The sequence below is a fragment of the Notolepis coatsorum genome (assembly GCF_963971535.1).
Source record: "Notolepis coatsorum genome assembly, chromosome: 12".
Classification (NCBI taxonomy): domain Eukaryota; kingdom Metazoa; phylum Chordata; class Actinopteri; order Aulopiformes; family Paralepididae; genus Notolepis; species Notolepis coatsorum.
This window is the reverse complement of record NC_140176.1, coordinates 43301518-43320166: the sequence shown is the minus strand read 5'-3', so window position 1 is coordinate 43320166 and position 18649 is coordinate 43301518. Positions and strand designations below refer to the sequence as shown.

Genomic DNA, 18649 nt, shown 5'->3' with positions numbered 1-18649 from the left:
ACCTGGAGTTTATCACGATAAAATGTCGACCCTTCTTCCTCCCAAGAGAGTTAACGTCCATCATCCTCATCGGAGTGTACATCCACCACACGCGAACACTGGGGTCGCACTTTCAAAACTTCACGACGAGGTAAACAAACTCCAGGCAGCTAATGTTGACGCTGCCATTTTGGTTTTGGGTGATTTCAACAGCGCACGTCTTATAAAGGTGTTGCCGAATTTCTATCAGCATGTGACCTGTCCCACCAGAGGCGAGAACATATTAGACCATGTATACTCGCAATTTAAGAATGGGTACAAGTCACAGGCTCTTAGTCCATTCGGTAAGTCCGATCACGCCGCAATATTTCTTTTGCCAAAGTACAAACAAAGTCTCAAGCGAACGCCGGTGGTCTCGCGAGAGGTTAAGCGTTGGGCCGTGACGTCAGAGGAGTCACTCCAAGCTGCACTGGAATGCACAGACTGGAGTGTATTCCGTGATAACACAGCCAATATTAACGAATACACCGAAACGGTGATTGACTGTCTGTACTCGGGTAGAAGAAACAATCCCCTCCACCAAAATTAAAATCTACCCAAATCAAAAGCCCTGGGTAGACAAATCCGTCCGTGAGGCTCTGAAAGTGCGCACATCAGCATACAACACCGGGCTGGTGACAGGCAACATGGAAGAACACAAGATGGCAAGATACAACGTCAGGAGAGCAGTAATAGAGGCAAAACGGCGTTACAGGGATAAAGTTGAACTTCAGTTTGAACAGGCTGACTCTAGAGGCATGTGGCAGGGCCTCAGAACAATGACAGACTACAAAGGCACCCCCCTCAAACTGAACAGTGACATCTCCTTAGCAAATGATCTCAATTCCTTCTATGCGAGGTTTGAGGCTGTGAATAACAACACCAGCCTACAAACCACGGCAATGGGGGGGGGGGTCTGCTGATGGAGACTCAGTGTTCAGGGTAACAGAGCATGAGGTGAGACGGATCTTTAAAAAAGTGAATATCAGGAAGGCAGCAGGACCGGACGGCATCCCCGGCCGCGTCCTAAAAGTCTGTGCCGACCAACTGGCCCCGGTATTCACTGACATCTTCAACCTGTCCTTGGAACAGGCTGTCATCCCCACCTGTCTGAAGAAGTCCACCATCATCCCTGTACCCAAAAAATCTACGCCTGCTTGCCTCAACGACTACCGCCCTGTAGCCCTCACCTCCATAGCCATGAAGTGCTTTGAGAAGCTAGTGAAGGGCTACATCTGTTCCTCCCTCCCCATCAACCTGGACCCTCTGCAATTTGCATATCGCCCCAACAGGTCCACGGAGGACGCCATAGCCCATGTGCTGCACACAGCAGCATCACACCTGGACAAGAGGCAGGGGAACTATGTGAGAATGCTGTTCATCGACTACAGCTCAGCATTCAATACCATAGTCCCCTCCAAACTCATAGCCAAGCTCAGGGACCTGGGCTTGAACTATGACCTGTGCCAGTGGGTCTTGGACTTCCTGACGGGCAGACCCCAGGTGGTGAGAGCCGGCAACTGCACCTCCTCATCCATCACGCTCAACATAGGGGCCCCCCAGGGCTGTGTTCTGAGCCCCCTCCTCTACTCCCTGTACACACATGACTGCGTAGCACAGCGGAACAACAACACCATCATCAAATTTGCTGATGACACAGTAGTGGTGGGCCTGATCTCTGCCAACGACGAAAGGGCCTACCTGGAAGAGGTAGAGAACCTGTCACAGTGGTGTCAGGAGAACTGCCTCTCCCTGAACGTCAGCAAAACAAAAGAGATGATTGTGGACTTCAGGAGGTCGGGGGTCAAGGACTACAGCCCCCTCAGCATCGACGGGGCACCGGTTGAGAGAGTGAACAGTTTCAAGTACCTCGGAGCCCACATATCCGAGGACTCGACATGGACCACACACATTGACAGTGTTGTGAAGAAGGCACGACAACGCCTCTACTTCCTCAGGCGCCTAAGGAAGTTCCAAGTCAGTCAGAAGATCCTTAGGAACTTCTACTCATGTACAATAGAGAGCATCCTGACCGGCAACATCACCTCCTGGTTTGGGAATAGCACTGCACAAGACCGTAGCAGACTACAAAGAGTGACACGTTCAGCCGAACGCACAATTGGAGGGGGGATTCCCACCCTCCAGAACATTTACAACAAGCGGTGCAAGGGGAAGGCTAAGAGAATTATTAAGGACTCGAGCCACCCGAACAACTGCCTCTTTGAACTGCTGCGGTCAGGCAAGCGATACCGGAGTCTTAAGGCGAGCACAGAAAGACTCAGAAGAAGCTTCTATCCCCAGGCCATCGGGCTGCTAAACGAACAATAATCGCTAAACGAACAATAATTACTATGCAACAACCATCAAATGCACACAGCACACACACCCACACGCACACACTCACTCAAACAAACAACACACTGCAGCACCCACTCTCCACACTTTAGATCACACAAACACACTTACACTTTATATTTATTGATAAAGGATTTGCACTACAACTCGTACACCTACTGTGAATTGTACCTAAATTGCACCTCGTCCCATTTCTCCATTTCTGCCTTGCACTATATAGTATTGTATATTAGTACACTGCACAGTATTGTATATTGTATGGTAACTACGTCTATTCTGCATCGAACATTGTACATATGTCTAAACTGAACACTGTGACCTAATTTTTTTACTTCTAATTTTACTATGTTATTTTATTTCATACTTATCTTGTCTTGCACAGTCTCTGGAGCGCAACAGTAAGAAGCATTTTGTACAAAAGTATTCTGTACTTCTGTATGACAACTATTAAAGAAACTTGAAACTTGAAACTTGAGGTGCCTGCAATCGATATGAGATGATATATATATATTTAGCTCTTCCAGACATTTAAATGAAAAACTATTTATTGTTTTTAATACAAATAGACCTCCTGTTCACTATAAATTGCCAGGTATTGATATATTGAGCTTTAAACTTTAAGTAATTTTTTTTGGAACACGCAACCTAAAACCCCTTCCTCTCCCAAACCGTTCCTGCAATTGTTTTATGTTGCATGATGATCATGCATACATTTATTATGTATTGTATTTTTTATGTTTAAATATCAACATCATCTGTCCACCCTCAGTACATTTACTATCAATATAATATACTCGTCTGACTTCATATCTTTTCAAACGCACACACACAGAAGGGAGAATGCCCCTCCTTCCCAGTCCCCACTCTGCTGTTCTCTGTCGCTCTGAACAGGGTTTTAGCTTGTTGTTAGCTTATGCTAACGGGATGTTAATTCCGGTCTTAAACACTACGTGCTCATAAAGGAATGGCGAGGATTGCAAAGCATGTTATATACATTTGACCCGTTGCGGAATAAAACGGCAGGGATTTGTTTTGGGTCGCGGAATAAGCACACTAGCCTTGCTATGTTGCAATGTCCAGACGCTACTGAGACGAGTACTGTTGTGTCGGAGCCGTGTGCTGTGGAGCGGATATGAGTCACGACACCACGGATTTTCAAAATAAGTATCGAAATGAACTGAGCGTTGCTAGCTGCCGCCTGCCGGAGCCATAGTTATTATAGCTGGAGCTGCGCTTAGGCGGAAATGAGACCCGCGACAGGATTCTCAAAATAAGAGTATCGATATGAACCGAATGCCTATTGCACCAGTGCTACTGAAGTAAATCCATTCATCGCACAGACCGCTGTTGCTGTAGCACGTGCGATATATGTCTCACTGTACAGCCCTGCTATATACTTATTGTTTATGTGTCTTGTAAGCCCATAGGGCTGGGCATACATCTCTATGTAAGACACAAAAACAAGTCTGAGGCCTTTTGTTATTCCGATGACTTGTGACCCTGTGTCTATCCCCAGGCCATCAGGATGCTCTATGTAACATCAACCCATCCATATTCTACACTCATTGCACACACTCACTTTAAACAAACACTCACCTTTTTGCTGAGAGAACTGTACTTTATATGTGACAAATAAAAGCAAACTTGTGAGATCTTATGGAGGATAAAGGAAAATAGTCAAGATAGTAATCAAGATTCAAGAATAGAAAATAAAGTACAAAATAGAGCTGTATAAGCAATAGCTCAGTAGGGATGGGTACCGAACCTTTTTATTTTCATGTCAACGTTCACACGCACAATATATGCTTACCTAGGATTTGACTTGATTCAACAACAAAGCAGTCGGGGCAATGGCAAGCCGAAAACTGTCGAAAATCTGGTTATTTGAAGTTTGGATTTTTTCTTTTTACAACTGAGGTAGGTAGATTACATTTTTAGAGACTAAAGTACCGAAAAAAGGTACCGTTGGGTAGCGGTATCGATTCACAGGTACCGGTACCGTATCGGTTAAAATGTGAACGGTACCCATCCCTATAGCTCAGATTAATCGTACCAAGTCGGTTTGGATAAAGGCGTCAGCTAAATGACTAAATTATTAGTTGAAATATCAACATTATCTGGCCATCCTCAGTCAATACTATCAAACTCCTCTGACCTCATCTGGTCTTTCCAAAGACCAGTGATGGGACGTACACACACACACACCCACACGCCACACCACACCACACACACACACACACACACACACACACACACACACACACACCCACACGCCACACCACACCACACCAACCACACACACACACACACACACACACACACACACACACACACACACACACACAACAGACTTATGTAGTTAAATCAACTATGTAGTTAAATCAACTATCCAGTTCGTTTTATAGTGTAAAGTTTGGAGAGAGAGAGAGAGAGACACACCGACCATTATGCGCCTTCAGTCTGACTCGTGAAGCGCACACTGAATCTATGTGCACTGCCAGCCAGGAGATTCAGATACAATTTAACACAAACGGTTGCAAAGATATTAATGTTTCACACCTCCAACAAAGTAGGCTACTTGGTCCGTTAACTCGGAATGGAAATGAGCTGTAATTTCTGCGCGTCTCCACACTTGAGACCCGAGACCAAAAGCCACTCGCCACTGTAGTTCTTTTTTACGTTGAGCGAGGAAATACAGTCGGACTTAGTAACAATAATTAAGACATTTACAAGTTGTATTAAGTTTTGCAAATAAGGAAACGGATAAGAGAACATTTCAAAGCACTAAAAAAATGCCAATTTTCCTATTTGACGTATTTTTTTTTTTATCTCGCTACGTTTAAGTATGAACACAGGGCTGTACGTTAACTTTTTTTGCACATAGCACTGGTGCTACAGAGGTTGATAGTTTTGTAGCACAGGCCAAAATCTTGTAGCACAAGTATAAAACTTGTTATATTTGTAACAGTCACAAATGTGCCTATTGTATTTGTGTTATTTAGTTGCAGTGCCATGTTTGGCTGTCATTTAGTATATCGCCATGTGTTATTATTACTATGATACTCTCATATGCTATTTTCAATTAATATCATAAACAACATAAGGAATATTAGCATAATTTTGAGTGGACTGAAGGAATGAGTCAGCGTTAATAGTTTTAAATGCAAATAATTTATTGAAACATAGAAGTGGGGTCGGTTGGGACACACACACACACACACACAATGGGGGACCCTGATGTAAACAAGACAAACGTCTTTCTCAGGTCTGCATCCCCTTAACAATTGTGTGTATTGAGCCATACTGTACTGTACCCATTCTGCAATCTGTTAAATAAAGTTCTCATTCATTCATTCACACACACTGTTTCAACTCACCACCCCCGCATCATATTGTAGTCTAGTCTGTCTTCAAACTTCCACTCCTCTCGAAACTTGTTTATTTGAATATCAACATTATCTGTCCATCCTCAGTTTACTATAATATACTCCTGTCCTGACTAGTGACTTCATCATCTTTCCAAACGCACGCACGCACACACACACAGGGAAGGGGAGAGAGTGCCCCCCCATTTCCCTTTCCACACTGTGTCTGCTGGCTCTGCCTGTGATCAGGATTAGCTTGTTAGCTTGCTAACGTTGTAGTGATTGTAATGGTACATAAACGTTAACTTCGGGCGATGTGCGCATAAAGGAATGGCGACGGTGCAAAGCATGTAGATGCATTTGACCCGTTGCGAGAAGAAAAAAACACCACGGACTTATTTCGGGACGTGTAGGCGCACTGCTGTGTTAACGCAGCAACCGACCAACGCGCTGCTCTGCTTGCAGAAGGCGCACGGATAGGGCGGATATGACTCGTCGAGTTGTCACAAGAGTTTTTTCAAAATAAGATTATCATATGCACCTGAACGTTGCTAGCTTTCGGAGCCTAGCTGGAGCTGCGCGTGGGCAGAAATGAGACCCGCTACAGGATTTTCAAAATAAGAGTATCTATATGAACCGAATCCCTATCGCACCAGTGCTACTGAAGTAAATCCATCCATCGCACAGACCGCTGTTGCTGTAGCACGTGCGAGATATATGTCGCACTGTACAGGCCTGCTTCATAGGTCAATTCACACAGTAAACTAAAGTATATAGTTTTTTTTTGTGCAAAATCAACTCTGCCTCTCTTTGTTAACACATTGGGCGCCGGGCATTGTGCCCATCTTATACCACTCTCTGCCAGCCTATGGAGATGTTTACCTTCTTTGCAGGGCTATAACTTTTTAAATTGTATTGCTATATTGACATTACTATGGCCCATTCAACATCGATTATCTATCGTTCAGGATGTGGGAACGTTATATTTTTTCATTCATACATTGTTGTGTTACTAGCGTCCAGAATATAAGTATGTTTTTAATCTTTTCTGCTGTAATTCCAAAAACAGTAGTTATAGGCCCTGAAGTAGGGCTGGGCGATAAAACGATAACGATAACTATTGCGATAAATTATTTCCTCGAAATAAACATGAAACGTAGTCGCAAAGTTTCGATATATCGATTTTCCAAGCTTGGATATGAGCACACGCACTAACAACCAATCAGTGAAGGAGATGGCCGACAGCGGAAGGAGACCCGGAAGGAGACCCGGAGGTAGGACTCCAGTAGTCAACAAGGCTGGCTAGGATAATTAGCTTGCACGGCACTATTTTATAATTTACGTGCCGAGTGGGGGTGTGGCGTGAATTCTGAGGCCACGTTTATAGTAGTGTGGGGTATACAGTGGACGTCGTTGCAATGTATTGGGGCGGAACGGAGTATTTTAGGGTCATATTTAGTACATTGTCATGGAATACACCGCTTGGAAACAACAGGCTGGCTAGGATAATTAGCTTGCACGGCGCTATTTTATAATTTACGTGCCGGGTGGGTGTGTGGCGTGAATTCTGAGGGTAACGGTTAGAGTAGTGTGGGGTATACGGTGGACGTCGTTGCAATGTATTGGGGCGGAACGGAGTATTTTAGGGTCATATTTAGTACATTGTCATGGAATACACCGCTTGCTCTGGCTAACTGCTAACGTGCGCGGACTGATGACGACATCAACTCGAGACATTCGCAGCAGCAAAACAAGTCTATTAATAGCCCGTCCATCGGCGCCGGGCATAAGAAGTTAATTAAACTTGACAGACATTATATCGACGATAATTATCGATATCGAGTTATATGAAAATAATTTTATCGCGATAACGTTTTTGGCCATATCGCCCAGCCCTACCCTGAAGCATAATTATATAGATTATCGATTGGCGTTTCTTTCCCATACACGCTATATTAAAACATTCAAATGTATATGATCGGTATACATTATGCTTCATCATGCGTGATGGAAAGGGGGGGGGGGTCGTTTATGATTCCTTGACCGTCAGTAACGGCTTTATTTACTATGGCTTGATACGTTGATCAGATGGTTTGCAGTGAAATGAATAAACAATCGGGCTGAAAATAACGTTACTGTCCTCTTACCGTTCGCCGATGAGACTGGAGGAGAAAGATCCCAATTATTTGATGCCGATCTCCTACATCCATTTCCGGTTTGTATGGCGCAATAAACGCCGAAATCATATCGATTATTGCGTCATGACAGCGATCCATATGCACACCAGTGTTTGTCTGTAGTCCCGTAGCAAGATATTACTGCCGGAGGAATTTCGTCGATGCACCGATTACAACATCCGGTTTTGAGAGTGTAACTCGCCCGACCATCCACCAGGTGGCGGTATTGAGGTGTTGCAGTCTCATTCAGGGTCCCGCTGCAGCACCGGAGGCTGGCTGGATGAATTATGAATGCCATGGCGAAAAAATGAAATATTGATCTCAAAAACGCTGTTGTTGGTGTTCAACACATGGCGGGCAATAACGCTGTACAGCGTTTTTGGCGCCCAATGTGTTAACTACAACAAGCAAATTTGTTATTTAAGATGAGTTCGGACTCGGCACTGACAGATTTGTGTTCATTGTGCTGCTTTTATAAAGCCTCAAATGACAGCTTAGAATATTTCATGAAAGCAAAGTGTTTAGTTTGTTTAAGATTTAAAAAGGTTTAAACGTTACAGCACTGACAAAGTTGAACAAAGTGCTGTACTGTACAAGTCCCACAACATAAAAATAAAAATAAATTATATATATATTTTTTTAATATCGAAGCTTTGTATTAAAATAGAATCTCGGCCCGAAGCTTCGAATTCAAAAAAAATTCAAAGGTCAGCCCTATATGAGACATGTTGTGAAATCTGTGAAAAAACATCTGATTACCCCAAGACTGGTAAAATAAAGTCCTTACTTCACATCAGATGTTCTGCAAAATATTTAATCCAAAAAGATTAATCCAATTCCTGATCGCCATTCCAAATATCGATCGCGTTTATTGATCCAACGTTAGACCTCGAAACAGATAATCCATGCTGCTTTCGGTTGCCTCAATGAATGCAATAGTCTCGGGTTACATGGCTCAGAAGTCAAATGTGGAGCCTGGAGTTTTTTTTCTCATGCATTTCCATTGACTCCATTCCAATGGGTGCAATGCCATCCGGGAGACGATAGGGGGCGGTATTTGCCCTTTTAGTGCGCAGAGTCAGTCCCAATGATAACGTGAGGCTGGATGGATGAAAAATGAATGGATATCGCTAATAAAAGAAACTATTAAAACTATTAAATAACGAGATTTCTCGTCATTGGCACTCAACGCATGGCGGCCAACAACCAGATTTCTCGTTGTTGGCACCCAATGTGTTAACATGGCATATTATTTGGATTCCATTAAAGGAAAACTCCAACATTTTGGGAAATTAGCTTATTTAACATCTTCCCTGGAGTTAGACAAGAAGATGCATACCTTTTTTGTCTCTGTGCGTGCATTTAGCTTAGGGAACAATCGCTCCGTTAGCGTAGCTTAGCTTCATCACTGGAAGTGGGGGGGGTTTAGAGCCTGACGTTCCCTACAGTGCCCTACAGTCACCAAATACACTCCAAATACAACTCCAAAACGTTCCTGTAAACATGTTGTGACCTGTGTATTTACCACGTGGAGAGAAAAATAATTGAATTCGACAATTACGTTTTCTAAGCAGATATACGCTGAACTATTTGTTGCCGAACGACTCCTCTCTGAGCGCAGTCAGTGATTTCTACGTGGAAGCCGTGTTTGTTTACATTCTCATTCATTCAAAGGATCCGAACCGATTGAAGTTTATGGATACCATGACTTAAAATCCTCTTACCTTGACGATTAAAAGCCTCCCCAATTTAGAAAACAGTATGGCTGGTATTGATAATATACCGGTACTACTAACTACTGCACGCTCGGAGCTAACCGGAGCTAACACTAAAGCTAATATAATGACTTCCTTTCTGGGGGGTTTCAAAATAAAAGAGCGACGTCTATAGCAGCCGAATATGTTTATTTTGTACATTATCTAATGTTAACACAAACCTAAACTAACGTTACAACTAACCTAAAGTTAGTTTAGGTTCGTGTTAACGTTAGATAATGTACAAAATAAACGTATTCCGCTGCTAGAGACTGAAGTTATAAGGCTTCTCCTCGTGGGGTTATTAGTCCCCGCTTCATGCACTGTTTTTCATTAACTGTATACCTCATTGTGTATAATCTAACCTGCACATAGCTTTAAAGAGTATCACACAGACCTGCCTAGTGTTGTCTCACACACACACGCACACACACACACACACACACACACACACACACACACACACAGGGCTGTACGCTAAGCTTTTTCACTAGGGGCACACTTGCCCCTAAATGAGAAATTTAGGGGCAAAAAATATTTTTTAGGGGCAAATTTTTTTATTACAATTTTACCATTATTTATATCGATTGCTTTTGATTTAAAAAAAAAATAAAAAAAATAATTTTATATAATTTCTTTTTAATAAAATATATATATTATATAATCATACTTGTAGTTGTATTATCTGCGAGACATCGCCACCACGCAACAAGTCAAAATGCTCGCTATATGCAACCAGCTCCACTGTCTGTGTGTACTCGAGTAGCCTCCAGCTACGGCCAGGATTCTCCGGAGCTGCAGCTGGGCCCTATACTGTAGCCTCCAGCTACGGCCAGGATTTTCCGGCGCTGCAGCTGGACCCTATTGACTATATTCAGCGTGCCCTCAGCTCGAATACGCATCGACTCAGTGTTATAAGACATTGATATCAGGAGCTATCTGAACTATTTAGTTTAATGGGACGTTTCGTTTTGAACAGTTAGGGTTGGGTACCGTTCACATTTGAACCAGTACCTGGGGATCGATAATGGTATACGACGACAGGGCTTGAGACTAACACCGTCCCGTCGTCCCGGGGGAAATAAAATATGTATTTGGGATGAAGAAAAATCCTCCACGGGGCCGGGACACAGTCGGGACGAAGAGGATTTATTTTCCCCCACTTGGAAAATGTCAACTGCGCCGACTGTCAGTGCGCATATCACTGTCAAACGGTGCATGTCTTCCGAGTGCTCGCTTTAGTTGACAGTGGCACGAGACCACTGCACGAGACCCGCGGAAATATCAGAATGTTTAATAGAATGTTTAATAAAAGTTCTCGTGGTTCCGGCCATCCTCTAGCCATCCTCTCAGTCAAGGGAGCACTCTCAAACATGCTGCACTATTTGAAGTGTATAACGTTAAACAGAGCAGAAGAAGATGGAAAAACAGACACAGACTGACCAACAGGGAACTGCATCCAACCCTAGTACAAAGGCAGGTCTGCGGTGGTGGCTACTGCCACTGCTGGCTCAATGTTCTCGACGGTCACATTTTCATTCGACGGCTCACTAGGAGGTGGAACGCGTCGAAAATATGAAGCAATACTAACTTTACTTTTCTTCATAGGCATAGCTAAATCAGACAGTCAGCCAGTCTATCAGAGTGCTCAATCGATTTTCCCCACTCTCATACCTGAGTGCTCAGCTCGCGTGAGTGGCGTCATCACACGGCTTGGATAATTTAGGAGTGAAATGCGAATGCAAGGCTTGAAATCCCTACTCGCAAGCCCGCCCCCAAATATTATTTACCAATCGCAACGGCCAATTAAAGGGGCAATTTGCGACGAGCTCGTCGCACTGTACAGCCCTGACACACACACACACACACTTGCTTGGACCCACTCCAGCATGTGTTTGACTTGTGGTATGACTATGGTGTTTACCAACGTACGCACGCACAGTCGCACACTCACTCAAGGCACAGAAGGTTCGACTGTATGGTGTGTTTTTACTGACGTATATATGCAAAGGGATGGAAAGGGAAATGCATGGAAGCATCTCCACATTCCACACACTTCTGTGTTAATGTATGAAATCCATTTGTATGTCCACATTCCCTCCCTGTTTTCCTCGTCGTGGAATCATCATCATCATCATCATTTATTTATTCGTACATGGAATTACCACAGTCCAACAGTACATATTCATATAATTCACCAAAAATACCATGGCCGAAAGGAACAGGAAGAAGAAAAAATCTTATATATACCTGCCCCATCACACACACAACACACCGATAGACATATTGTGTAAAACCAAACAGAATATACCCATTTTGCAAAAAAAAATAAAAAATTTAACATCAACACAACCAAATTAAATCAACATAAATAAACCCATTTTGTCTATCTATCAGTCAAACTACATATTTAGGTTCATTCATTTACACACACACACCCCCACACACACACACTTATATAATGTATTATACTTCTATATACTATCTAATTTCTATTTTATTATAATATAACTAAATCATACTATTTATTCTACACCATATTGGTACAGTATTATACAATATTTTAATATATTATTATTCTATGTTGTCGTCTGTCGAGCCATGAGGTTGAGTCATTGAAGAAAATTGATTTGCTGCACGTCTACCAATCGATTACAATTGAGCCGCTGGAGAGTGGGCAGTGGATTGACATGCATGCATAATGAACTCATCTTGTTTGATGAATATAACACACTGATCTCTGGCTTTGCTAATGTTTTGGGTCATCTTCTCTCCTACAGTGATCTGGAAGAAGATTTGTTAGAGGAGGACTGGCTGTCGGGGAAAAAGGTAAGACTCTTTAAAATCATCTCTGAGCCTCGGACATCATTTATTGTTGGTCAAAACAGGCTCAGGCCTGGTCCACATGTACATGGGTATTTTTGAAACTGGGGTTTTTCCCGTCCAAACCAACAGTGTTTTAGAAAATCTCTGTCCACACAACAAAGCAAAAACGCTTGCATGAAATGACCTAAACTGGAGGCTGCCGGGTGCTCTCCATGGTCCTGAATCCTGATGGCAGAGAAGTCAAGTTGAGGGTTCCTTTATTAATCCCCTTGGGGAAATTCAAGTGTCATAGCAGTATTGGGGGGGGTGTAGTAATAATAATAAAACATGGAACAAAGTTCAAAGTAATACTGATAATAGTGATAACAGTAGTAGTAGTTAACAGTAGTGAGTGGCAGGATTCAATCAGACAGTGTAATAGTGATGATGGTATGCCGTAGTAACACACTGCACCAGTCTTTATTATTAACTCATTCAACGCCAGACCCGATGATAGTCGGGTTAACTCGCTGACCGTTCAGCGCCAATCACGAGTATAGTCGGGTTTTAATCGTTATTTATTTTATTAGCGATATCCATTACTTTTCATCCATCCAGCCTGATGTTATCGTTGGGAATGGGTCTGAGCTCGCAAAAGGGCAAATACCGCCGCCTACGCCTTCCAGCTGGTATTGCACTCCATTGGGAATGGTGTAGTTTCTTTTTCTGGGACGATCCGAGCCGTGCGGGCGAGGTTTAAATACTCAGGCGAGGTAGGTCTATAGAACGATGGCATGGAACAGTAACCCCGCCCGCCCGTATCATATAAAGGTCGGTAATGTGGTATGGACCTCCACGAGCAGTATTTGGAATGGCGATCAGATAATTGGATTATTTCTTTTGCATTACATCAGATACAAGGTAAGAGCACCAGGCCATCAGAGTCTTGAACACTGAACTCTCCACACACAAGCACACATGAGCACAGTCACTTTAGCACGAACACACACACACCGGTGGGCGGCACGGTCCAGGGCTCTTTTCATTCTTGCACGAGGAAGGATAATAATGATGATCTAGCGTTGATTTCAGGAAGATTCGATAATCAGGTGAAAAATGTGTTTAGTAGGGCTGACCTTCGAATTCTTTTTTGGAATTCGAAGCTTCGGGCCGATATTCCATTTTAATTCGAAGCTTCGAGATAATTCTTTTTATGTTGTGGGACTTTGTTCAACTTTGTCAGTGCTGTAAAGTTGAAACCTTTTAAAATCTTAGACAAACGAATAGGGCTGACCTTCGAAGCTTTTTTTGGCAATCGAAGCTTCGGGCCGAGCTTCGATTTTAATTCGAAGCTTAGAGAAAAAAAATATATATATATATTAATTATAATATTTTTTTTTACATTTTTTTTATCTTATGTTGTGGGACTTGTACAGCACTTTGGTAAACTTTGTTGTTTTTAAATGTGCTCTATAAATAAAGTGGATTGGATTAATTAATTAAGTAGCCCCTTTCGTGACTGTGACGCAGCCAACAAGGTTTCACTCGGCTGCGCTGCCTGGGTGCAGTGGGGCTGCTCTCACAGCCAACGACATGACATTACATAATTATGTTGCAACCTTCGTCTATCAAGCAAACAATTATATTATATTTAATTTATCATTTATAATTATATCGGACAATGCACCTACAAAAGCAGATGATTACAATTAAATTAGCCAACTTGGTAACACATTAGTCATGGCAGCATAGGCATAGCCTTATTAATGTTTTGTGTGGCGTTGCCGTCGTGTACAACGATACTTACGTTTTTTAGGTGATTTGACAAAGTTGTTGTAGAGTTGTGATATGCCATTTTCTTCTGGCATATCTGGCACTCTGCTTTTTGGGCATTGTCTTTGCATATTTTAAAGTGTAACCACACGTCTGATGACTTCTTCGTCGACATGTCTGCTGCTATGTCCTTGTTGTTTTCAACACAGATAATATCCACGTGCTTGTTGTAGAGAGGTGGAGTCGAGGCGCCGCTTACTTTCGTTTCATTGGAATGGAGGCGGGAAGCGCCGCTTACTTTCGTTTCATTGGAATGGAGGCGGGAAGGCGCCGATTACTTTCGTTTCATTGGAATGGAGGCGGGAAGGCGCCGCTTAGTTTTGTTTCATTGGAATGGAGGCGCAAGATTTGAGGCAAAAAAATAAAATAATAATATTATTATTATATTTTTTTTTTTACTTTGCTTTTTTTTTAATGTTCGAAGCTCATGCCATCGAACGAAGCTTCGAAGTATTTAAGACAGCCCTACAAACGAAACACTTTGCTTTCATGAAATATTGTAAGTAGGGATGTCCCGATCCGATCACGTGATTTTCCGAAGATCGCGACCGGCAATTTTTTTTTTTTTTTTTTTTATTCAACAAACATGACCATGTTCACGTCTTAAACTCATACTGAGGCCTTAGTTTTGGGTTTAAATTGCATATCATTCATTTATTTATTGTCACACAGAGCAGAAGAATTTTGCCAAAACGAACCAATAGTATCCAGCTGCAGAACGGCAGACCAGCCACACTCTCGGACCCAAACGCATTTCCTTTGATTTAATTATACATCAAATGATTTATGTCAAGGATTGCAATGCCTCGCTTGAATGAAGTTAACTTTTCACCTGAATAACGTCAACATTCAGGGTGAATGTAATGTGAGAAATTGGGATTTAAATCTTTTATTTTTATTTTTGGATTGGATCGGGAAAGATCGGTATCGGTAGATACTCAAAATCACATGATCGGGATCGGATCGGGAGCAAAAAAATGTGATCGGGACATCCCTAATTGTAAGCCGTCATTTGAGGCTTTATAAAAGCAGCACAATGAACACAAATCTGTCAGTGCCGAGTCTGACCTCATCTAAAATAACAAACGACATTGCTTGTTGTAATTAACAAAGAGAGGCAGAGTTGATTTTGCAAAAAATAAATAAAATCCATATATATGTTTTAATATATTCGGAAAGAAATTTCATATCCGAATCCCATGCCCATCGAACGAAGCTTTGAAGTATTTAAGACAGCCCTAGTGTTTAGTGTATTCCACTAAAGGGCTATTACCGTACTTTTCGCACTATAAGCCGCACCTGACTATAAGCCGCAGCAGCTAAATTGAATGATGTGTACATATATAAGCCGCACTGGACTATAAGCCGCAGGTGTTTTAATGTTTAATTACCATATGTAATTAGCATTGGGACACAATACTGTCGGACAAATAACAAGAATTAACTCATTTACAAGTTGTATTAAGTTTAGCAAATAAGGGAACAGATAAATAACATTTCAATGCAGTCAAAAAAGCTATATTTAGATTTTTACATTTTCGGGTTTGGTCACGTCGAGTCACATATAAGCCGCACCGTTATATAAGCCGCAGGGTCGAAAAATGGGGGGAAAAGCCGCGGCTTATAGTCCGAAAAGTACGGTATTGCCTTTTTCCTGGAATGACTAAGAATCACAAACTATACTCATATTTAAAACGGAAATGTACTGATGAAAAAACAAAACGGTTATTAAGAGTAGTAGTACCTACTTACTGGTCACGGGAGGCTTCAATAATGTTTAGATGGTAATCCATTTTGTGAATCCATTTGTTGAAACAAGATCTTTGTTCTCCTACTATCTTAATGTTAGCCAGCTAAACGTGCATAGCTTATTTAACGTGCATAACATACCTGTGTAACGTTAAGTAACTTGTGTTTCGCTGGGAAACTTCAGCATCACTGCATCACTTGGTTTAATCCAAACGTCCATTCGGAAACGTTGTATTATGAAATAAGACTGGTGAGTGCGAGTCACTCAACACTTTTTTTGCATGATTGATTCATTTCCTGATAATGTATGATGGTGACCCCTCATCTCGACTAGACTTTGTTGTTGTGTCTGTGTTCACGTGTGACTTTCGAATTATTGTAAACACAACATAGTACTGTGATATTCTGATATATATATATATATTTTGTGTGTAATTTTTTTTGTAAAAAAAGCGGAAGTTCGAACCTATTAAAGATTTGAATGCCAACGTAACGAACGTTTGGGCTCAGCCCTACTACACGAATACACTGTGTATTTTTACAAACTTGCGTTTCTAAAAAAAAGAATTTCACCCTGAGTTTTCAAAAGGATCAGGTTTCAGTGACCTAAAACACAGTTTGTGTTGTGGACGAAATGACAAACCACGTAGAAAAAGCTATTCAGATTACTTTATTCACCATATTGTTTGTACAAATGGAACGTGATTCGACATTTACAGTGCATGCTTTTTTTCACAATTAAGAACATCACAACAGTAAATAAATAAACAACAGTAAATAAGTACGTGTGGACCAGGCGTTAATCAAGTTCAATGTTATTCATTCCATGTGCCATTGCCTTTGCAGCAAAGTTAAAATAAAATGGACATAAAACATTAGTGTCTAGATCCCATAGCCAAGAAGCACGTCTGTACATTTATCTTTCACTTGGTTGCAGTGTTTAAGGTTTACGGGATAGGGTTATAAACCTTTTAGTTGGAAGTGCTTTGCAGCAACAAAAAAAAATATTACATACCTCAATAACTGAGCAGAATAGTTTTGATTTTTTTAGGTTAGGTTTTAGCTGCTAGTCAGTCTCTCCCCCTCCCTGCCCTGTCTGCATCAGCTGAGTTGCGTTCTCTCGAGTCAATAACCACGTTAGTTTGTTGGCCAACTCTAACATAGCTAACAGTTGGACATGGCGACAATGAATGTTATATATTGCAAGGTGAAACAGACCTACCATTGCGGCTCTTCAACTAAAACGTCACCAGGAGCTACTATAGATACATTTTCACCTATTAGTCCAGTAATCCGCACGCGCAGGCTCTGCTGCATGGTAGAATGAGTCTAGCATGTCAATCACACTAGGTTGTCCAGTCAAAACAGTTGTGCGGGCAGGACAAATCTCCTGAGAAAAGTACCACAGAGGCCGTACAATTGAACTGGTTACACAATCATCTATAGGCTTGTTGTAATTCCTACACCTGATTTGGATGTGCTGAAAGTTGAAAAGCTGAAAGTCTGCACTTAAAGCACACCTTTATTGTTTCATTCCTAGTCCATTGTGGTGGTGTACAGAGCCAAAATTATGGAAATTGTGTTGATGTCCAAATATCTATAGACCTGACTGTATATGACTTCCCCCACCCATCATTTGACATTTTACAGCCCTGATAGTGGCTGTTTCCTTATGTTTATGCATACCTGTATATATCTAAAATGTATGGACATATCTAGCTTGGGTTGGTTTCATTGCTTTTATATTGATTATACTGATACAATAGTATGCAGCTGTTTGATTATTTTAAAAGATTAAGACATTTAGCAAAAAAAATTATGTATTAACAAAAACAACGGATTGATATTCCTAATTGAAAGCTATGGACTGGAAGAATTCTAAGAGAGAAATCCCCCCAAAAAACGTCCTCCTGAAAGGGTTTTTAAAAGCGGTCGTGGTGGCTGGTAGAACACTGGTGTAGAACTAGAGGGTGGAGTTTGTAGCAGGTGGCTTCTCCACAGGGGAATTTATTGATGTGAACCAGGAGGAAGTAGATCAAATAGAGCTGCCTTAACCTGCCCAGATTGTCTTCACCACATGGGAATAAAGCTACACACACACACACACAACTATATACCTCATTGTGTATAATCAAACCCGCACATAGTCACACAGACGACCTGCCTAGTGTTGTTACACACACACACACACACATTATGCATAACTGTATACCTCATTGTGTATAATCGTACCTGCCTAGTGTTGTCACACACACACACACACACACACACACACACACACACACACACACACACACACACACACACACACACACACACACACTTCAGTTTAGTCCAATAAACCAAACGTGCATAGAAAGGTAAGATGCCCTGTGACAAAATAGGAGAGGAATTGTCATTATCCTGAACTATCTTTTTGTTTTTTTAGAATCTTTCAGAAGCATCCGATGAAGAGCTGAATGATGACCTTCTTCAGAGTGATGATGAAGACATGAGGTGAGCCAACTACACCCTGTGTTCGAACCAGAAACATATTCCTAGTATTGAGTTGTACCCCCTGAAGGCTCAGAATGATCCATGTTTAATCTGTCGT

The 18649-nt window shown here is 41.8% G+C and overlaps 1 protein-coding gene across 1 annotated transcript in view; it reads left to right on the top strand.

Annotated features, from left to right (window-relative positions):
* Positions 1 to 18649, top strand: part of rbm33a (RNA binding motif protein 33a) — a 168060-nt gene that overhangs the window by 88711 nt on the left and 60700 nt on the right. Inside the window, exons 10-11 of the mRNA XM_084325823.1 lie at positions 12450 to 12498; positions 18485 to 18552. Coding sequence (XP_084181949.1) covers positions 12450 to 12498; positions 18485 to 18552 — 117 coding nt within the window. The remainder of the gene's footprint in view (positions 1 to 12449; positions 12499 to 18484; positions 18553 to 18649) is intronic.